The 23,097-nt window shown below is 43.3% G+C and overlaps 1 protein-coding gene across 3 annotated transcripts; it reads left to right on the top strand.

Annotated features, from left to right (window-relative positions):
• Positions 1-689: 689 nt before the first annotated feature.
• On the top strand, positions 690-22,317 carry LOC126547747 (dual specificity protein phosphatase 3-like). 3 transcript variants are annotated; one of them, XM_055063651.2, is made up of 4 exons: positions 690-852; positions 9,273-9,483; positions 11,900-12,123; positions 15,139-22,317. In XM_055063651.2, the coding sequence occupies exons 2-4, from the start codon at positions 9,284-9,286 to the stop codon at positions 15,324-15,326; spliced, it is 612 nt and encodes a 203-aa protein (XP_054919626.1). In that variant the 5' UTR covers positions 690-852; positions 9,273-9,283; the 3' UTR covers positions 15,327-22,317. The 3 variants fall into 3 exon arrangements, with proteins under 3 accessions (XP_054919626.1, XP_050051673.1, XP_050051674.1); XM_050195716.3 differs by lacking the exon at positions 690-852 and adding an exon at positions 8,769-9,140; XM_050195717.3 differs by lacking the exon at positions 690-852 and adding an exon at positions 8,773-8,882.
• Positions 22,318-23,097: the final 780 nt, after the last annotated feature.

The following is a 23,097-nucleotide window of genomic DNA, read 5'->3' as shown; positions in this document are numbered from 1 at the left end:
CCGCGTTTCCTTTCTTTAACGCTGCTAACCGGGTACTTTCCAGTAACGAACGGCATGCGCGTTATCAGCATGACGTAGCATTGCCGACAGGAAAGTAGCGGGCGCGGCGTTTTCAAGAATTGAAAATCAAGGCAGATGATTATTGTGGGACAAATATACACCCCAAAGGGTACAACCGCTTTAAGAGTATGGTTGTGCGGCAAAACCTTTCCTTCGTGGTCTGCATGCGCTGCGCAAGCGGAACAGTTTCACTCTTTTTGACCCGGTGGTCGAGTTCGGCTCGCAGCATGCGCTTGGCTTCATCACCGGTTAATGCGTCAAAACGACCATTGAGCTGCGCCTTTCCATTTCGGCGTGCTTCTTGAGCTGAAATAAAAAGCAGTCTGTAGTTGTGTTTCCGCTGTACCGTACGAAACAATTATCCCAGCGTGCCCGATCGCCAGCATTTGCTTTGTCACCTCTGGACTTCATTTCTGCTTTCACTGGATCCACATGGAAAATAAGCGTTTGAGTAATAAGTTTATGCTTGAAAGCAAGCTTTGTTTGCCTCTTGGCCGAGGTTTGTCGTTTTCTCGCCAGATATATTTGTGAATATATTTATTAAGGTAATACAACTTGGGCCGCTGAGTATTTGTGTCACTCGTGCCAACGTGTCATTCTTGGCCAATGCCTTAGAATGCGTATTTACCCGAACAGATAAGCAGGACAAGATCAAGAAGTGAAGAAATCGGCGAAAGAACAAGCCATGCAAGTGCGGAGAATTAATTGAAGTGATCTGAGCGTGCATTGAGCCAGTATTCAACATCAACATTGAGCAAGGAACATTGAGACAGAAAAGTCGGCTACAGAAAAGTGCGTAAAAATACATTCAGTTTGCGACATCTTTTTTTTTTTTTTTTTACAAACATGACGGTCAAGCGTTTCGTTTTGCATAGCACTTACGTTTACCATTTGCGCAAACATAAAAAGAAAAAGCTTCGCTTAACACCGATTCCCGCATATGCATGGAATCCGCGTATGCTCCTGAGGTCAATCCGCGGTACCAGCGTCACCGCGGGTCGGCCCACGTATGAGGAGGAGCCTGCTTCACCTCCGCCGCGGGTCGGCCCGGCATTGCACTATCTTCGGGATCGGCCCACGTACGGGGAGTATTTTGCTTACAACGATACGAAAATTTCCTTGGACGGTAGAGGTATACAGCTTCGCTGTAATGGAGCTGCGCGCATATGTATGATACAGGGTGTTTCAGCTAACTCCGTGTCAAGCTTTAAACAATCCACGATGCAAGCAACGTAATCAGTAATGTTCACTGTCGTCTTTAGCAACTCCGAGTATCTTTACTATGAGCTTAGCTAACTAACAATAATTAATTAACGAACTTTTAAAATATTGCTTTAAACGCAATATTTTCAATGGACAAGCTGTTGAGCCCTATTGACACATATCCAAATAATTTTTTTGCTGTAATGGTAGCAGCTATTGTTTTAATTTTCCCGAGCCGAAAAGAAAGTGCGCAATACTTGAAAAAAATACCACCGGGCGAGACGCTTACGCGCAGTGGCATTATAGTGCCATATCAAACATGCTACGAGCGAAGGATCGACGCTCCACGCAGACCGAACAGGCCCTGAGCAACGGATGTGGATCAAATACAGCATGGTCCTGGCCAGGGCCGTATGCAGGAATTCTTTTTGGGAGAGGTTCTGTGGGGACAGCGGCGGCCATTTGTGCTAAGCAAGTTGTGCCAGGCAGTATATCACCGCTGCGATAATGTCCGTCGGTGTCAGGGCCCCATAACTCTCCCCCTGGCTATGGCCCTGGTCTTAATTTGCTTCCACTTCTGCCGAGATGTCTCATCTCTTGAAGCAATAGAGTGTTTTAGTTAAGCGTGTTTGCGCTCCGCTAAGCAGCTAAGCGGAGCGGACGCGCGAATGTGCATGCGCCGTACGCTTAGTCGGGCTAGCGGAGCGTGCCGCGCAGCGCTATGGCTAGCGTTGGCGTCAGAAAGGATTGGATTGGATGCAAAAAGCAAGCGCGCTGGCTACCACGTGGCGTTCCCCAAGACGGCACTTTATTTTCCATTGGATAAAATGAACCGGTAACGTATTACAAGCGCACGTCTAGATACTTCATGGAGAAATAAGTTTATATATATATATATATATATATATATATATATATATATACGTTTTACTGTATAAGAGTGATCAATAAGTGTATTTATTTTCTTTCATTAACCTGAATTTGGCCAGGGGGCACTGCAACTACGAAAGGTTAACCTAGGTAGGATATTAGGCAGCATACACTCTTAGGCAAAGTTACACCCTTTGGCTTGCCCCTTCTGCCACACAACAATAATCGTTATCTGCCTTGATGCGTTTCCTTTCTTTAACGCTGCGAGCCCGGAACTTTCCAGTAACGAACGGCACGCGCATTATCAGAAGGGGCACTCCGAACGGTGTAAACTGTTCTATGTGATAACACGCGTGCCGTTCGTTACTGGAAAGTACCGGGCTCGCAGCGTTAAAGAAAGGAAACGCATCAAGGCAGATAACGATTATTGTGTGGCAGAAGGGGCAAGCCAAAGGGTGTAACTTTGCCTAAGAGTGTAGTAGCAAGAGCTTGGTGGCGCAACCCACCGCCCCGTTCCAAAGGGGACGCTCATAACATCCATCATCCGCTCCGCTGTGGCTTCGCGGGCAGCTCGGAGCGGAGCGTACCCGAAGGACGCTCAACTAAAACACTCTAATGAAGCAAATGGAGCCATGCTAAACGCAATAAATAACGCTTTCAATTCTCGAAGCGCTGTCATTGTTCTTACATGTACAGCGGAAAAGGCGAGGAGGTTTTGGCAGCGTATGGGAGACGACGGGTTTGGCCTATATCGGCTTTGCCTGCGGCCTATTCATGCCCTCGGTCTGTGTGCAGCATCGATCATTCGTTGGTAGCATGTCTGAGGGCACTAATGTCGCTTAGCGCAAGTGCACAGTCGCGCTGTCCTTTTTCAAATATCGGGCATTTTTTTCGTAGCCCGGAAAAATGAGAACAATAGCAGCCATCATCATGGACAGAAATCACTTGGATATTTGTCAATAGGGTCCTACAAGTTCTCCATTGAAGATTTTGCGTATCAAGCCGAAGTTTCAAAGTTGGTTAATTATTGTTAGTTAATTCATAGAAAGAAGTACTCTGAGTTGCTCAAGAGGACCAGGAAAAATAAGACAATAGTGCAACCAACTCAAGTTGGTTGCATCGTAAACGCACGTGAATCTTTTTTAAGGATTGGCTCTAGTTTGCTGAAACACCCGGCATTATGTGCCTTCTCTTGTCCCTATGCCTCCTCTCCGCTACAACATGCTCGTTTCAAGATGAACCAACAAGACCACATGGCCACTCTAATTGAAAGTATAATTACTCAGACTCGCTTTCTGATGCAGACATACATATATGCATGGTATACGGATGATGAGTGTGCCTGGAGAGAGTCTTTTTCTCTCACGCATGAAGCGCTTCTCCGATTAACGTTCCGACCAACATCATCTGTAACGGAACTCATCCGTAACGGAACTTCACTATTTGAATCGTCGCGCTCTTTCAAATTCCCGCGCGAGTGGCCTCAGGGTTTCCTTTCAAGGCTAACCAGGCGCCCAGCTTCCGAGATCACCTAGCTGCTTTGATTCTGATATCAAACGGGCTCGCACTTTGTTCTTCTAATGATTAGTGTTATTATTGCTATATCGAAGATGAAACGGTTCGCAATCTTTCTGGCAATGGATATACCGTGCGATCTATCTTAATGGAAACAGATTTTAAAAAAAGAAAGGGGGGGGGGGGGGTTGACTGAGGCGGTGATGCGTTTTTTCAGCGCGGCCGACAAATCGCGGATCAGCTCACGCAGATTGTTCGCTAATTAACTAAGATTGGTTAAGTAACATTTAAAATACTGATTTTAATGTTAATGTTACAATAGTGGTATTTAAGGAGGACGCCGCAGGAGGCACAATTCTACGCAGTTTTAAAAGCGTCGTGCGTTGTTGAGATATCCGTTGGCAACAAAATTCGCTCCGAATTTTCGCGGTGTTTTTTTTATTATTATTTTTCTCTTTTATTCCAGGCGCATTTCTGCCGTCGGCGTCGCCAAAATCGTCGCTGCGCGGCGTATATGTGCGAGTGAAAGCTTGCGAGGGTGAGCCGGCGATAGCGGCTCAATCTTGCGATGCTTGCGCACGCAACGGTGGAAAGCGGGGGCGAAGCGCGCCGCCTTCCGTCGCGCGCAAGGCATTGGGCGAGGGGAGGGAGGGGAACGCGTTCTACTCCGGGCGGGCGACCGGCCGGGCCGCTGTATTCTTTTTTCTATGGCTGTATCCTGAAAGCCATTTGCGATGGGCACAGAGTCAGCGTTCCGCTGTGTTTTCGCGGCGTAGTTCGCGTCGATGCGAGCGGCAGCTCGAAGGTCGATTCGCTCGCCGCTGCTGCCGCGTGTCCTTGCTGCAGCGTTTTGACAGTGCGTTTCCGTGGTCATCGAGTGAGATGTGCTCATGTTTGCTTGTGCGCGCGTGGCACCATGCTTGTTAATTCAGTTAGTGTGTCTATGTTTACAAGTTTATACGGCCGATAAAATCCTTACTTCGTATAGCTGTCCAATAATTTGCTATCGCAATCGATGCTTAATTCGCCTTTCGGGCGAAACCGCGACTTTTGTTTATTGCAGGTGCATTGCAATGTGACTGCCTCAAAATTTACCGATAAACAACTAGCTCAAAGGTTATCATAAAAAAGGCGATCAATAACTTTTTTAATTAGCCTTTTCAAGCTTACGTTACAGCGGCAAAATTTGTTGCAAAGCTTTTTTATAAATTCGTATGGTCTAAAAAACAGCAACAAAGAAGTTACAGTGACGCTTCACTTCGTGAACGCGGCTTACACGCCAGCGTATGGGTGATATTCTCTTTTTGTGCATTGCGCGCCGAACATTTTAAAATGTTTTGATTCCATGTAAGTGTGGCGGTTTTTTCAAGGCTTACGTTTTATTTTGTATTTTTTATGTCCGTTTTTTTTTAGTTTTATAAAGTGTAAATTGCAAGTAGGAAAGACGAAATGCACTGTAAGTAAATGCACTTTTTATTTCAAGCAATTTGGTAATGTACTATTCACGCTATTCATTTTCCCCTTCTCCTTCTTCCTCTTCTGGAGTTTCCTGGGCAGGCCAAGCCCGCGCCTTTTGCCGGACTTGTTTAACTCGTGCCCGACGCTTGGCGACGACTTCGGGGTGAGTCGGCTCGCGCTCGGCTTGCCGCCGCATGAGTCTCTCCTCCGTCCTTTTCCCTCGGCGTTTGACCTGTCGATCACGAGACCAACCCGGTGCGTCCATAGCGCATTAAGGACACGTAGCAACTGCCAGATGAGGTCAACCCAGCGCGCCTCCGCCTACCCTACTCCTCGGCGACGCCTCGCCTTTCTCCTTCCCCGCTTCGCTCAAGTTACGCCACCTAGAGGAAAGTCTACGTGGCGTTGCTTTGCCAACAACACCTGGACAAGAGAAGGCCTGAGCGCTCGGCGAGTGACGCCACAGAGAGCAGGCCGGCGGCCTGCTCGGGGATACGGGTTGAATGAAGGGATCGCGCACTTACGTGCAGCGTTAACCGAAGCGCTGTTATTGTCTTTTAGGCATAGTTGAACAGATGGCCCCCAGAGCACAGAGTGTGTTCCAAGATTATTTTATTTATGCAAAACATTTTACGTGCTGCATTATTAAAAAGCCCGTCCATAAAAAATGAAATGGTTCAACCTTAGGATTGAGAACGAATTTCGGGTACATGATGACAGGGAGCATGGCTTATATTGAAAAGTCACAGTGCTGCCATCTTCTTCATACTAGCTTCTTTGCCTTGATTTATCGTCGGCGTCAAAGAGTTTGCCATTCAGGCGACCACAAAAGTTCTTCAGCAACGTGTTAGCACTGCACCATAACGCACATCTCCTGACAAAGTCATTGGTCTGTCCTTCATATTAGGGACACATGTATTTATTCCAGTCTAGATTAGGCTTTAAACGAATAATTTCGCTTGCGAGGCATTACTACATACAGTATACCGCAGTCCACATATTTATAACACCTGAAATGAGTTTAGCAATGGAGATACAAAACATTAGTGCAAGTATTACAAGGAAACAGATGCCTTATTCCGCAAAGTTTCAGCTTTTCTATTCTTTGCCTTAGCATTGACATCCAATATTCTTTCATTCATCTTGCGGAAACATGAACACATGATTTTTCGACCCCGATTTGTAATTGCTCCGGCAATTGGGCACGCAGAACTTATTAGGTATATCCTGGCATGAACGTAATCCACATTCCGCAGCAATGAAGGCTTACCGGACACACAACCGCAATCGCAGCACAAGCGCAGAGACTAAATGCACGGTTCACGTCCAGAAAAAAGTGCGCTCGGAAGCATGTCGCAGCATGCCAGGAGCTATCCAAGGAGCGGCAGGGTTCTCGGAACTAATCGAATTGTTATCGCCGTCGTCGCTCACTCGGTCTTCCGCGCCTCATTTTCAACACAGGTGCGTCGCTCGTAGCTGCATAGCACGCTGCACGAAACTTCTTTGTGGGCCTCTTTTGCGGGACGCAGCACGCGATTCTCTTCTCCACCTCCAGGCGCCTTCCTCCTTCGGCGCTCGCTTCTCTCGCCGATTTCACAGACGGGGCATGTACGCGTCCGCGTAAAGCACCCTGTAAAAGAAATTCACCTAGGATTGCGATACTCCCTAACGCGAAATTTGAGCGCAGCTCTATACGTGTTTTTATTTCGCGATATATTGGCTGGCGCGGACAATCTGACTCGTGACCCGCCGTGGTTGCTTAGTGGCTATGGTGTTAGGCTGGTAAGCACGGGGTCGCGGGATCGAATCCCGGCCACGGCGGCCGCATTTCTATGGGGGCGAAATGCGAAAACACCCGTGGGCTTAGATTTAGGTGCACGTTAAAGAACCACAGATGGTCGAAATTTTTGGAGTCCTCCACTACGGCGTGCCACATAATCAGAAAGTGGTTTTGGCACGTAAAACCCCATAATTTAATCTGTCTCGTGTGGCACGTTGCAAACGGAGCGAAGTATGACGCAACTGCCTCGTTAATCGGGAGATCACGTGCGAGAGGCAGGGCGTGGGTGACGCGTGGGCGCGATTCACAGCAGCCGCTGCAGACAGACCTCCGCTCATGCAGCACTTTGTTTCCATATATATGGTATCGGTGGACGCGCATGCCTTGTCGATGGCGTCATCGGTGAACAGATGACGCGCGCTACTCTGGCACCATCTTATAGCGATCGTCGCCGCAGAACACGTCTTGCGCGTTTCTTCTCACGCTTTCGCCATACCCTCCTCCTCCGCTTTCTTACTCGCACTCTCTTCGCTATCGCCATCTTTCATGCGCGTTCGCTCTTTCACTGTGCTCGTTCGCTCGGTTACGCCGAGGACGCTGAGGGGCGCCGATGCTCAACGCAGGAACGGGCGCCTAAGAGCTGCGCTCTAAAATGATAATAGGTGGAACGAGGCGAAGGAACTCATAACCTTAACCGAATGTAATAAATAAATAGGTATGACAGGCCAGCTCGCAGGCGCCTTGATCTGCATACAAGTTCTGCTGGCCTTCCTGTATCGCAAGCCCTCCGTGGTATTTCCCCTTCCCACCTCCTCCTTTCCCAATAGGAAATAAATATTGATTGACTGATCAAGTTAAAATGCATTCATTGCTTGTATTGTTGCATTGTTTGTGGAATGCTCCTTTAGTGTACTTGAATTCTCTACAGATATAACAGTCAGTCACATTTCTGCTGGTACTCTGCTACCCCAGTTTTACGTTAGTGGAGAATTTAAATGGAACTCATTAAATGTAAAGTTATAAAAAATGTCATAAAGAATGTTTCATTTCGACTGAACAAAGAACATGCATCTTAATGGATGGTGTTTTCTTTTAGCTTGGTAAGAACGTTGCTTTTTACTCACACGACTGTGAGGCATAAACGGTCACATCACTCATGGGAGTCTAAGCGCTTGAAAGTTGTGCTATTCGGCACTTATGTTTCGGTTTTCTGTGTGAAATTGACCGGAATTCGCTATACTGTCAAAATTTACAGCGTCAGCTTTTTGCATGTTTGGATACGGTTATGAGCTCCTCGGATGACGGTCTTTCAACTCTTCCATTGGGATCAATTGCGCGGCTCTTTCGGTTTAAAAGATAAAGTCTAATTTGCGTAATTACTTGTCTAATTCAGTTCTACCTTGAGTCATATCGATCTCGTGCAAGTATATGTCGCCGCTCTGACTAATGCAGCTCTGGAGTAGAATCTTCAGCAGGCTATTTTTAAAAAATCCGTAAAACTTAATATGATCACCCGTATGTTATAAGTTATGCCTGCAAAAGAAGACCTAAAACTATACGTAAGTACGTCCGCTTTGTAAGCGCACGGGCTCACTTCCCGTACGTGCCCGTTCCTGCTCGATGTGTCCCCTCTCCCTAGAGGAGGAGACGGAGAGCATTGATTGAGGCACCCTATCTGCCCTATCCTCCCCTTACCCCTCGCACTCCCCTTCGTGACGTGCTTGGACCTCTTGTGCTCCTTTGAGGTCCTCATCAAATAAATAACAAATAATCTAGATTACACTACTTATATATACTTGAGCTTTGTCTAAAAATTGCCCGCGACAGTCTGAAGAAAAAAAAAAAGAACATTTTTGCCCAAACTGCTACACTGGCGACGCCTTGATATGCCTTGCATGCCGGCGGGTTTCTAAAGCTGAGCCAGCCCTATGTAACGGCAACAACAGGCGGACGGGCAAACGACAGCTATCTGCTTATCGCTGGACGTGCGGGAGGGGTGTGTTATATCTTGCTTTCGTGGAACTTGCTGTGACTCTGTCAATTCCGTGTGCGCTTATACGCCATGGAATGAGGCTCCGCACGCCTTGTAGCAGTGTAGTTGTGTAATATGTAGACGCTCGTAGCAACAAGGCTAGCACGTAACTGTCATAGATTGGTCGCGAATGTAAAGTTAAACGCAGCGCGAACTGACGACGTTGAATATCCAAAAGCCACAGCATCGGTTGGTACACTGCCAGCCGTCATGCCAAAAAAGGTGGGTGGCTAAAATTAGCTGAAAACGCCTGAACGCCCCGAACTAACGTTAGGTCCTCGGGCGCTCGCGGCAGGTAGAGTCGTAGAGTTCTACCAAGGTTATGTTTGTTCCGAATTTTGTTTTGGCTTGCAGTTTTGACACCCATGAGTTTTCTCGGCTGCGACAACAGCTTCGCTATGAGGGGACTGCACCAGATCCTGGTCGAAGTCAAACCTGAACTGAAACCGCTACCTGGCGTCGCTCTGCTGGCAAAATCGCACGGCATCAAAGTACCGCCTAATGATCGCTATTCGTACGGGGTTGACTGCGATGAGGTCTACCCAGGCATATTCGTCGGTGACGAGTAAGTGCGTTTTATGTGGTACTGCTTCTATGTGCTCTCTTGGCGTGTTTTCATTACGCCTTTTATTGACCTGCTACTGGGCTACTAGATTCTAGGTCGAACTGCTTAACTGTTCTTCACAGCTTGTTGCTCGCATTATTCTTGTATGCCTATATCAGAACACTAGTTTCAGAAGCGAAAACAGGTCTCTGTTTCTCCTCATTTTCACAAGTGTGTCTGTGTGCATTACATTTCAGGAGCTCTTAATTAAGCCCATCTCCAAGACCTTTTAAGCCTTCGCTGTTTGCTTTTCTGGCATGTGTTGATCTGTGTGTTTATTTAGTAGCAGTGAATATTCCTTGTTATAGGGTCTCTAGGCGTCTGACGCAGCCAGCTAAATTTAAGTGAATGTGTATCAGTGTTGGAAAATTATGCAGTAGTAGACATTTATATTGTAATTTGTACATTATGAATTGCATTCATTAGCGCCATGAAGGCTCCAGCTTCACCTACTGGAGCCTGTATATCCCCTTCAGGCACCAATTAATTTTGTCGATTGCAAATTTAGTTTTGTGAAGTTTACAGAATGTGGACTCCATGCAAGAACTCTACAGGAATGTCAGATATGAGAACACAAAGTGTTTCATGTCCAGCATACTTGGAAAGCACCGATCCAGCCACCTGAAAACTATGCCTCATGTCAAATGGGAAAAAAAAAGTGATCCTGCTACATTGCAACATACTAACACCAAGAGCAAACACCCAGCACTTTACCTTCCAGCTCGTTTTAACTACAGCACTTTACATGTATTACTCAAATTTGCAGCAACTGCTGCAGTAACTTTGTGAATGTGGCATTGCACTGCTGTGCTTGAGGTCGCAAGTTCGATTGCGCAGCGGCGGCTGCACTTCTACAGGGATGCAAAAACGCTCATGTGCTTGGATTTAGATGCATCTTAAAGAACCCGAGGTGTTCAAAATTAATCCAGAGCTCTCCACTATAGTGTGCCTGATAATGTTATCGTGGTTTCGACATGTAAGGCCCCAGCATTTAATTTTCAAATTTTCGAACTTTCAGCACGTGTTTGAAAATGTATGCGACACATTTTAAAGGGACACCAAAAAGAAACTGACACCAAAGAGAAAAACTTTAACTTAGTCAGTTCTGTAAAGTGTTTTAAAAACTCAATTTTTGCTAATTTCGGAGAAATAGGCCGATCACCAAAAGAAAAAAAAAAGTTAAAGTCATAGTTCCATTTTAATTTCGAACTGAAACCATATTGCCAGTACATCAGTGTGATTTCATATATTTCAATGTATTTTCTTGCCCTCCATGGCAGCTCAGTTGTGCTGCTGAACATGGGGTTGCAGGTTTGATCCCGGATGCAGTGGCCACATTCTGGTAGAGGCAGAATGTGAAAACACTAGTGTGCTGCGAGTTGGATGAAAGAACTCCAGGTGGTCAAAATTTGTTGTTCCAAGTCCCCCATTACAATGTGCCTTATGATATTGTGGTTCTGGCACATATAACCATAGAAAAAACTTTTTTTCTCATATTTGGGTTGTGGTTCAGTAAATGTTTTTTAAGCTTGGCGAGTTCAGTCTTTTGCTCATTTAGTATACAATGTAGTCCGTCTTTATTGATAAAAAAATTAACTAGGCCTATGCAGACGCTGTCAAAATCCGTGCTGTTGTGGTGAGCTGGTGCGGGCATTTAGGGTGGTGTCGCACCCATTTTTAGTTTTTGCATCTTTTCTGACTTGCCAAACCTCCTCTCATGGTAAGACTGGCTTTTTTGGCGTTGTTGAAGTGTAGTTTATTAATACAGCTGACATAATTTTTGTTCTTAGTGTACTTTTAAATATTATTTTTGTCAGTGCTTTTGCTTTTAATACACTATCTTGGCGTGCACACTTGTGTACACAATGCCCGAAGGGGATGCTGTATGGCTGCTTCAACTCTCCATCAAAAGAAGACTGCTTTTCAGTTGAATAATAAGTACTCATGATGACCTTCATAGCTGGGCCATCCTTTACTTGAAACAGATGTGACAGAAATTTGAGCTGTTTTAGGAATGGATAAATTGGGATACGTATGATACAAATATGTAATGGTGCCACATTTCCTGTCAAATATTGTGGCATCGTAACAAGCTGCTCTGCATTGCTGTGGCAAGCAAAGTATTGTGTGTTCAGGAGAAAAACTGATGCTGTTGTGAGCTGTTTATTGTGCAAATTATTGCAAGCCACCGTTTGTCACGGCTGCTTGCAACTGAATTTTTTGTTTGTACAGTGCATCTGAAAAATCTACATTTCCTTTGGAGAAAACAGTGATACAGCTAGTTCGCTGTTGTATGTACATTGTCCCACTGTGAAACTACTGTGTAAATAATCTATACGTGATTGTGTGCCATTTTTGTTTTGGTACTTGTGTGCAGGGGTGCCGCACGCAACAAGCACTACTTGCGTGGCCTAGGAGTGACCCATGTTCTCAACACAGCAGAGGGTTCCCAGTTTGGTCAGGTGGACACGAGCCAGGCATTTTATAATAGTCATGGCATTTCTTACTTGGGCCTACGCCTTGTTGACATACCACAGGAAGACATTGCAGCACACTTCGACAAATGTGCCAACTTTATCGATGACTGCCTTGAGCACAATGGTAATTGCCCCATTATGAATTGGCTCCCTAACTCTTCTGTAGACATGCAGAACCTGTAATTCATTGTGAAAGTCATAGAAATATTTCACTATACTTATTGCTCACAGGATTTGAAAAAGTTTTAAAAATTTCATGGTGCATACGTTGCTTTGTGTCCATAAGTTAGTTCCGCTATTTTTTCAAATTAATCTTGAGTAATACTTGGTAAACAGGAAGTAAGGTATGGTTTGTTTGCATCTTCATTTTTTAACAGATGAGTATTGTAGCCGGCCTGTGGCTGAGCGGTATTTCGCAGCAAGGGAATTTCTTTTGTTGAATTCGCAAGCCATTTTTGATTATGGCAAATCAGTTCTGCGGGATCCCACAAGGTGAAGATTCATGAAAAAGGAAAAAAAACCTTTCACTACCTTGTGATTGTTGAGTGCATTGATATAATGGTCAGCGAGGTGCCATCAGGAATTGCGCCTTACTGCACTGAGATATTTCTTTGGGTGTTATGTCATGAAAAAGTGAAAGTATCCCTTTAGGGGCCATTCTAAAATATGGCCTTCCACTTTGACTTTGTCATATTTGTCACCGGGGAAACACACTTTGCTTGAGATTAAAGGCATGTAAAAATTTAGAGTGCAGATAATGTGTGCATGGTCACTCTCCTTGTAATCCTGTCTGTGTTCTATTTCCATTTGCCTACAAATATTTTTTCGTTTAATCCAGCAACATCCAAAATTTTTGTCATGTGTAACATGAAAACACCTTAAATGGCCCCTCACCAAGCCCCATAGAAAATTTGGGTTATATGCTGAAAGTTGTTACGTGTCCTCTAGGGAGTGTTCTGCCGCAAAAAGTTTTCAAATCAGCTCATTAATAGCCAAGATAGAAATATTTCAGTGCCGCAAACCCATGATTTCGGGAGGCGAGCTCCACTGCATAGCGAGACACTCTCCACTCGCCCCATCTAGCCTCCGTAAGCGAAATTCCTTCCCTGCGTTCTCCCATACCGGACCTCAAGGATTGCGTGACGCATACGTCATGGGCCTCACCTTCATTTTTTTTCTCCTCATTTCTTTTTTTCTTTTTTGCGGTGCTGCGCACGAGCTGTTGTGATTGTCTGGTTTTGCGCAGCGCACAATTTTGTGCGCTGTGCACAACGACGCATGACTAGCTGTATAATTCAGTGCTACACGAATACTGAGGCAGAACAAGGGGATTGCAGAGCATGATCACGCGCTGGAACACTGTAGGAAATGGCATAGCTTCGGTACCTGCGCACGTGACTGCGTGACCGTGCGAACAAGCAGACAAAGCGGAAGTACCGTCTCTCTTGCTTAAGTCCGAAGTAAAACAAAAAACACTCAGACATTCTGTTTGTGTTTTATTATTCCTCTAAACTTCAATTTGTCAATTCAAGCAACAGATCACACAAATAACAGATGATGCCTTGAATAATTCTTGAAGTCATGTCACCATGAGCGATGTCACACTGCGGACCTGACTACATAGGCGTGGGGGCGCGACTACATCACTGTCCGGCTTCGAGCACGGTCACCGCGAGAGAAAGGGAAAACGGGGTTCGGATTGAAATTTCAGACCTTTCCGTAGTGCGTAGCGATGTAATTCTTTGCAAACAGGATCGTTAGCACGCATTGTATGCTCTGCGCTTGTCAGCTCAAAATGGCCAGACCTGGTGAGGGGCCCTTTAAAAGGACAGACAACCGCTCAGAACATGAATGGAGATAACCCCACTGATGTAAAGATTGCCTATTGTACTGGTTAAAATGTGCCATGGTTTTCTCATTAAATGTAATTAATATTTTTAGTTCTTCTCTAAAAGTCTTGAAAAAAGACCGTTGGCGCCCCACGCAGAAAAAACATGAAGATGCGTAGAGGCCTATCACGTGACCTTATATTAGTGTACGTGGTTCCTGGTCTTTTTATTAGTATTGAAATGCAGCAAAAATTTTTCTCTTGTAAGCTTTTTTTTTAAATTGCAATGTGGAGATAAGCCTTCGTTTGTAGTGAGTAGAAAAGTGGTGCTTCCTTCACCTTCATTTTCGTTGAGTTGGCTTGGCTCGTCTATCGACAGAATAACGACGACGGAGCCAGCCAGCTGTGAAGTAGGCGTATATACTTGGGGGAAAATGCAGTACAAATATAAGAAAGGTCTGTACGACAACGCAAACTTATTGCACCAGCTTTTTATTTTCAAAAGTGGTAGAAAAGGTCAAAATCTAGATGGTTAACCACAGTTGCACTCACTACTGTGAAAGCAGAACGATGGGAGGGTTTCACAATTTGCGAGGCGGGTTATCGGCATCGCTCTCACATCTCAGCCTTGCTAGAGGAGAGATTCTAAGTTTTTTTTAGAGGCTGCTCAGATCGAACAATTTTGCTTACAAAATGTCCACACGCTTATTGAAGTAACCGCTGCAGGTGTTAACACTACCGAGGGTGAGGGTTTCGTTGCACCATAAAAAAAAAAAACTAGGTCCTTAAATATTGTCAGTCCCTTTAAGGAAGAGCAGGAAAATAGTTGCAAGAGGTTCTTTGCAATGTTTCTGTGTTACTGAGAAGTGCATTTAACCAAGTAGGCGTGGAAGAAGGTGTGTTGTTTAGATAAGCATAGTTAGCAGGAATACCTGACAGGCAGTGGGGATATAGCCAGTGAAGAGTGTGGTGCTTGTGTTTCCAACGCCCCCTGTAATCTTGCTGGCTTACCATTCATGCAGAGAAAGTCTGTCTCATCGCACCCATGCCTGTGAAAACTAGAAATGTCCCTCCCCGCCTAAACATGCATCTTTTTTCTTTCTTCATATGCCTCTATTTCACACCTGTCCTTTCTATTTTAATGGCCCCCAATTCGGCTGCAATGAAATTGGGTGCCTACTTTTCAGCTTTACACAATTCAGTGCAACGTTTTAGCACTAAGAGTAGTTTTTGCTATCTTGTTATATGTGTGTATCTTATATGAATTGCAAGGCCAGCTTTGAAAGTTCTCCTTTTTATGTCATTCAACAGGTAAAGTGCTGGTTAACTGCCGCATGGGAATGTCGCGGTCTGCAACCATAGCCATTGCCTACTTGATGATCAAGAAAGGAATGACTGTTGATGATGGCCTACGCACCCTACGCATGAACCGGGCAGTACGACCCAATAATGGCTTCCTTTTGCAACTTGTCCAACTGGATGCAAAACTGCGCAGCTAAAGGAAGCTCTTCAACTATTTTGGGGGGATGCCTCTGTGTTTTATTTTCAGCAGGGAAATCACCCAGCCTCTGTTCGGGAGGGATGTCGCACTGGCTTATATATCATCCAGCTGTTCACATTGTTTCCCTTTGGATACCGTGCGACATCCTAGTTGCCCATACTTAACGGTGGCTAGTTCAGGGGCCTCCTCTTTCCAAATAACCAGTGGTATAGATGCTAGAAAACTCACCTTTATTCATTACACCTGTGCAAAAACTTATGTTGGATGTTTACTGTTTTTGTATTGGCTTTTTGCATTGAAATTGCATTTCTCTGGAGCAGTGAAAAGCAAGGCAGGCTGTTGCTGGCTTGGACAAGATTTGACAGTGCTGAGTATCGTTTTGGCATATCTGGTAGTTTGCTGACTTGTTCCTTTTTCTGGCTGTTGCTGTGTTAATTGTAGGCAGCTGTCACTAAAAAGTGAGTGTATTTTGATGTAGGCACTTCTTGCAGTATGTTTGCTTGTCACTGTGGTGGAGTAAAAATAGTAGGGGGCACTTTTGTAATTATAGAACTTGTTCCTTTGTTTGTGTTAACATTATTCTTAGTATGCAAGTAACTATTCTATCAAAAGCTTAGCTGGCTTTGTGCGCCAAGTGATCATTGCCTCGCAGTTCTTGAGCATGGTAAAATATGTGACTAGCTTCTTCTCTTATTCAGTAATATACGTCAGGGCCTTATAGTATGTAGCAGACTCGCCGTGCTGACAATCTATTATAGCAACATGCTTGCCATGATACTGTGCCTGCATTACACAGTATTTGCATCTGCTTGCAGAGAATTTGAAGTGATTTATGGCAATAATGTATGTTATAACATCTGCCCTTCAAATTTTCTTGTAGTGTTTTCCTGTGCGGCTGATGGTTGGGTCATGTAATTTACTGATTGGGAAAAGAGTTGTGAGAAGACCTAAATTGTCTGTTTCAGATGTTTTGTTGTGGAATTCCTGCAAAGTTTCCTACTTTTTGAAAATCTCCAATCGAAATTGTATGCAGCTGAACAAGATTTCTTGGCAGTTAGAACTTTCTGACAGGAGTAAGCCTTTTATAGACAAATATGACAGAAGTTGGCTTTATATATTCAAGTATTCTAAATCTGTACACTGCTTGCAAGGGGTCATAAGCCAGGCCCTCCCTTGTGGAGTGCTGTATCTTTATTCCATTCTCCTTCATTTTAGTTACAGCTTAAAAAAATGAAATAAAAGAAATATAAAAATAAATGCCCCCCCCTTCACCACAAGACTTCAATTCCACCATGCTTTCCCTGATTTCATTGCTCATCTTGACTTAATGGTCTAAGAAGTTTCTGCCTTCAACTTCCTGCCCATGTTTGGTTTCATATGTTTAGAAGTGCTTGCATTAATTAAGCAACTTTAGGACTTTAGAGGTTTGTACATTTTTCTGTTCTAGCAGATCACTATTGATTTATTGATAAATTACTGTAAGCATACTGTACATGCATACATGTCATGGATATCTTCAGAATGGTTGTTTCAAGCTTTTCCTTCACAACATTTTATGGCACAAATCTTTCTTTAGCACCTGCAGAAGTGTCTGCATGATTTACTGCAATATAATATGTGTGTCATGCATGAAATGTTTATAAAAATGCTGCACATTTTATATTGACATTGATTACATTCTTGCTACCTTCTGGTGAGGTCTGGGTGTACATTGAGAACTTCGACATATAGTATGGAATTTATAGTTAGGATAAAATACAGGCAGTCATAATGAAAAAAATATTTTAACTTGCTTTATTCACAGGCCGATTTCTATATTTGGCAAGCTGCTTTGCCCCGAGTGATTTGCTAGCATGCCCGAGTAAACATGAAGTGCAGTGGTGAACTGCAAACTGTCTGAGGCTGGTTGGCGATCTGTCTTGAGGGTCACTTTCTGTGGTTGGCCAATTCTGTGGCACAGATCTCGCACCTTTTGCAACTTGCCTGTTTAAAGGTTTTGATCCTCTGGTTTCAGACGTGAATGCTCACTTTCAGTGGTTTGTATAAGGAGGGGTAGTGCGTACTCTCTTTTAATGCACAGTTATTTGCACAGAACCTGAAATTTTGCCTTCTGATGCTGTAGTTCAAACACAGTGCTCCATATTCTGAAATATCACTTAAGGCAATTTGAGGAGGACACTAAGATAAAGTGAAAGCAGACAAAGTGGATATTATTGGGAAATGTGGAAGAAGCATAGGTGTGCATGTGTCCCCGTGGATTTTTCAGCAGGGATGAACACAAGGGCAAACTTTCATCTCTCCTTTACATAGTTGGCAATGCTGTGCCCTCATGAAAATATTCTTGCTATTGTAGCCAAGTTGTGCCACTTCTAGTGGTACTGTAGGCACCTTTATGCAATACACAACTGTGTCTGGATAATTTCATATGTACTTTTAGCCTGTCATTTAGCAAATTGAGAGCAAGGAAAGCCGTTTCTTTTTCCAGGGATTGTTGTGGAGTGATCCACTGTGATTCTTCTAGCTTTAGTACAGAGTGCAGCGTTTCTGCTAAGTTGTGTGCACATATAACTGTGGCATACAAATTTACAAAAAAAAAAAAGAAAAACTTCTGCATCCCTAACACAGTTGCTCTATTTTTTATTGACAACCTATTCAATTGATCTAAATCTGCTTATTGAAGTGTTTCACGTTTTGTTGGGAATGTTTAATATTTTTTAGACTATAATAGCCAAGTATGTCTACTGGGTATTTCTCATGTTTGTTATTCATTATTGTTGTTTGTTGTGTTGTACGTATATTTGCTTGGGCATAAGCAGTATAAATGGTCTCTGAGCAAAGTGATGATAATCCAAAGTGAGCAGTTGTTGAAAAGAGTGGCAGCCAAAATGGAAACTAATTAACCATGGTTGCTGTGTGGATATGATCTCTGGCGTGCTTTTAGAAGCATTGTCTGTTTGCTGCTTTGCGTTTCTTATACAACAAAAGAGATGGAAGACGGCACTGACATGCAAGTCTAGTCTGTGTGCTGTTAGGCATTTCCTTGTTTTGATATACTGTTGTTGTACAAAATATTTTTATAGGCTGTGAAGGAAGCCAGGTCTATGGCCTGTGTCACATGTTGCATACATGGAAGAAAATTGCTGCCTAGTTCTCATTCATCAAAACTGTTTATATATGTGGCACTGTTTTATGTTGGTGTATAAAGTCAACAATACTTTTATCACATTGTCACCTTCTTTATTTGCCCTTTTTTGTGCATTTTAATCAAGCTGCTCTTTTACCTTCTGTTCAGAGCTCGATAGGCTGGAGCAGAAAGAATATCCTGCTTTTACTAGGTGCCGAAGGATTTTATCTTGTGTGTGTGTGTTACAAATGTTGCTCCTTTATGTAAGTTGAAGTCCACATTGGCAACAAGAGATGATCTTGCAAGATCAGAAACATTATACTACTTGCTATTTTGCTGTTTTCTTATGCTGATGCCAGAAAATGTTATCTTTACTGTGAGTGCTTGAATAAGGGTACATTTTATTGCCATTTTTAGTGCATGCCTTATTTCGTGACATATTCTGAAAGCATTGCCATGCGAGACATTGAATAACTGCAAGTGAGTCGGAGCAAGCAGCATCATTTTGTTCTGTTAGCATGGAAATAGACTAAGGAAATCTTCTGGAAATATGAAATAAAAGTACCCAAATAATAATAATAGAAAAAGAAACCTTCAGGAGACGAAAAAACAAACGTCAAGCTACTGTTTTGCTGCACACCTGCTTGGAGTAGCAAGTGGGATTAAATTTTTTTTTCTTTTTTTCCCTGCTTATTTAAGGTACCTTGACATGCATAGTGCAGCATGACAGAAATCTTTCATTATCCAGCTCGCAGGAGCACCAGCTGATCTTCAATTTTTCAGTGTTAGATCAGCTGCATCTGTTATGCTAGCTAGCTCTTGTTGAGAGCAGGTGCAAGCTCTGCATTCTTTTGTATTTTTCCCATTCCTGAAAGTGCAAAGGTTATCTAGCATGGGGCAGTTGGAATGTCGAGTAGTAGGTGTGTCACTTTGCTAAGTTAAGCGAGCAACTGTTACGGGTAAGGGGTGACCATTGCATACACTGTGCAAATGAGTCTTCGTGGTGCAAGTTGTCAGAGCTGGGTAGGAATGTGGCACCAGGAGCCATGAAGTTGCACCCTTGCACCCTTGAAGGTCAGGATGTCTAACAGTAATATAGATAGTATGTTTAGACGTGAATTGAACTTCAGCTTGTATTAATAAGTATTGATGCACATGCTTTGCTTTACAAGTAAGACTTAAATTAAGCAGCTTTGCAAAGTTTTGCAGGAGTGCACTTATGCTTGTGGAGAAATATTGCTTAAAATCTTGTGGTAAAACTGAGCGTACAGACATCATTCAAAAAAGATAAAGTTGAAAGTTATGGTACAAGACTTTTTATATAGCAAATATTGCAGTCTGATAAAATAGTTCCACGTATACGGATCATGCCAAATGGTTACAAGTATGGTAATATAATTGATGATTTCTTGAATCGTGTACTAAAAGTGTGGTACTAGTTAAATATTTCAAAAAGTGCATGGAAATACTTTTGTAACCTTATGAGTTGATCCTGTGAATTGGATGTTATTTGCAATTCTTTAGGGAAGTGCTTCTGCTGTGATGTTTGGCACTTTGAGCATTGTAGGCACCTTCGAGGCCCTTTTATGTCATGTCTTTTCTATCATCCATACATCCATGTGTTTCTGATGTACTGTTATGTACTTAACACCCACAAAATTAGTTCATATTGTCATAACTGATTCATGGAAATGTTTTAAAATATTTGTCTCACGGGTTTTCTACATATACACAAGTCCAATCGGCTAAAGCCTGTTTCATTTTGCAGCTAGAGGAAACTTCCATGCAATTAGTATAGAGTAACTAATGGAGTGTCTAAAGTGATGCTATCGATATTTGCAGTTGAACAACCACAAAAAATACCATGATTTGGACTTGTTAGTGACTGCAAGCATGTTCATATTCTGTGGTTATATATTTGCTGTTCCCTTTAAACTCTTCTGGTGTATCATTCAATTCCTGTGCTGGGAAAATGGTGGTTGTCACCACTTGTGCCTGGCAGCTCCTACAGGTTAACATATGTAATGGTGTGTGCACACTTACATGTTAGAATTGTACTTTGTATTCATTTCAAATCGTTGCACAAGCCATTGTTTATGTGAAGTGTATCTAGAGTTGCATTGAAGGTGTTGCCACATTGGCTCAATTGTAGGAATTGCAGGCTTTCACGCTAATTTATTGCTCAGCAGTGAGTCACATGCAGCATCTAAGACAACTGCCTAGATGCAACTTTTGTTGCACTCCTTATGTTCAAGGAGGTTGAGCAACCCACCACTTGCTAAAATAATTTTGCGATTCATATCTTGAATGAAAAGAAGTGTGAATTTATGGAAAAATAATTGGGAATGTGTATTGCAATACGCTTTCAGTGTGCACTGGTAAGCAGGAGGACATAAAGTTTTGACAAAGCCAATTGGTCAGATATATTTTCAGTTCGGTGGCATGGTGCATGTGGTCAGAGAGAAAGTTTGTAAGGACAGACAGTTTACAATGAGCTCACTTTCCTTTTCTTCTCACAAATTTCCATTGAACTGTGTATGTGAAGATGTTTCGTGGTATGCATTTCCCAGAAGACTGCGACAACAAAGACCCCGTTGAACCTAGCATTTATGACAGGTGGCATTGTAGAAACACAAGCTTCACTGTGACAGGTGCTTGGTAAAATGGCAGACTTTAAAAGTAGGTTAGAAATATAACATATAGTAAAAATGTTTTGGTATGCTCATGTGGAAAGTTACTAGTAATTTGAAACCTACTTTCTGGATACACCTTTTATGTTGTATGCTGAACTGGTTCACATTAAACATTTAGTGCATGAAGTATATTCATTTAAATTTAAATTTACTTGTTGAACAGGTGTTTAAACACGGTTTCAACAGTTGTTTAAGCAAGATGGTCTGCATCAGTGCTGCCTAAGGTTTGGCACATGTGAAGCTCCAGGTCTTGATAATCAAGACTTGTACTAGTGCAGATACATACTTGTGAATCAGACGTACAAATATTGAGGCATTCAAATGTGGATGAGCCATAATCATACAGGAGCTCATGCGTTACATGTACAAGTTGTCTCAAGTAACCACCTCTAGTCTGTGTTATATTTCTTCGAAAGAAACCCAGGCACTGAGCACAGCTGTGTTGTGAGTGAGAAGACCACCCTTTGTCGACTAACAGCTGCTGGCGTCATGATTCTGGTGTATTCATGCTCACTGGAAGTAGCGGTTTATCCTTAGCAGCGACTATTTTTACTGCGGCGTCAGACATATGGATGGGATGCAAATGCATTGCACAGAGCTAGTCATGTAGATAAAGCATGCTCTAGGTTTCGTACAAAAGCAATTTTTTTCTACAACTTGTGCAAGGGTAGCTATTGCATATTTTTTCCCATTACTCTAAACAACGCTTGGAAAGCAAGTTAAGCATTTCCATTTTGCAAAGTACAAATGCATAGTTTTGCATCAAGCATATGTAACAAAGTACACGAAGGGCATTTTTGCTGCTTTTATTGCCAATGTGCACCGCCAGTGCGTGACAGTGCTGCAGCTGTGCAAGTGAACTTCCCTTGCAACTGTGATGTTGTGCACACTGTGAAGCATGTTGTGGTGTCTTGTTAATTGTTGCCTGGTCTGTGTGCACAGACGTAGTTGTAATTGTGCTATACAGATGCACTGTCAGTTGGTTGCCCCCATGCTTCTGAATAGTATCACCTATGCTGTGCTTGTTTGTTTTTGATGGCACAATGACCCTCTGTCCGCTAGTACATATTGTGGAGGTACAAAGACTTGTATATGTGCATGCAGTATGCACTGCCCAAAGGAATGTTTGCAACAGTGTATTTCAGTAGAAATAAACTTACTGCAACTATTGACTTGTGGAGTACTGTTTCTCATTCCATACATTCCATATTCACATCCTTTCTCAATACTGCTTTGTAACCTCATCTCATCCATTGCATGTCATTATCAAAGTTCATGTATCTTTGGCAACATCAAGCCTTCGTAGGGCTGTCCAAGAACAGGTGTGAGGGGCCTTTTAAAGAACTTAAATATTGCCAAAGTTGTCACTGGTGATGTTCCTCTCAAACTAACCTTAAATGAACTAAATGTTCTCCACGCCTCACCACGAAGGTGCATATCTTGGTGTGGTCGCTGAATCCTTCAACGTGGGGGGGTATTCTGTAAGAGTCCACCTGGTGGACTGTCTATTTCGGCCGTTGTTGATTGGGTGCAGCTGTACGAGCGAGGAGGTGAGCGGCCCTAGCCAATCGAGAACGGCCTAAATGGAAAGTAGTTAGACTCTTGCAGAATACCTCCCCTGGTCTTGATCACTATCTGGATCTGCTTGCACACACTTTGTGATAAACACTCCTTAAGCTTCAAAGTAGTGGGAACCATGATACTTTAAATTTCTCGCAAGACAAAGCACAAGTACTGGCACAACTGCCATGACCACCTCCAAGGCCGATAATGTTTCGAATTCTTACGGCCCCATTATTCCATGCAAGACGCAATTAGCTTACTTCAAGTGTGAAATGAAACAATACCCCTGTGCTAATGTTGGCCTATTTGGGAGCTCTTTCTCAGCACATGCTGTTCAGCAACTGTCCATTGTAGGCATGCTGGAAATGTTTTAGCACTGAAAGGCAAGG

The sequence above is a fragment of the Dermacentor andersoni genome, chromosome 1 (genome assembly GCF_023375885.2).
Source record: "Dermacentor andersoni chromosome 1, qqDerAnde1_hic_scaffold, whole genome shotgun sequence".
Lineage (NCBI taxonomy): Eukaryota > Metazoa > Arthropoda > Arachnida > Ixodida > Ixodidae > Dermacentor > Dermacentor andersoni.
Note: the sequence above shows the minus strand (reverse complement) of the source record. Positions and strands in the feature narration are given on the sequence as shown.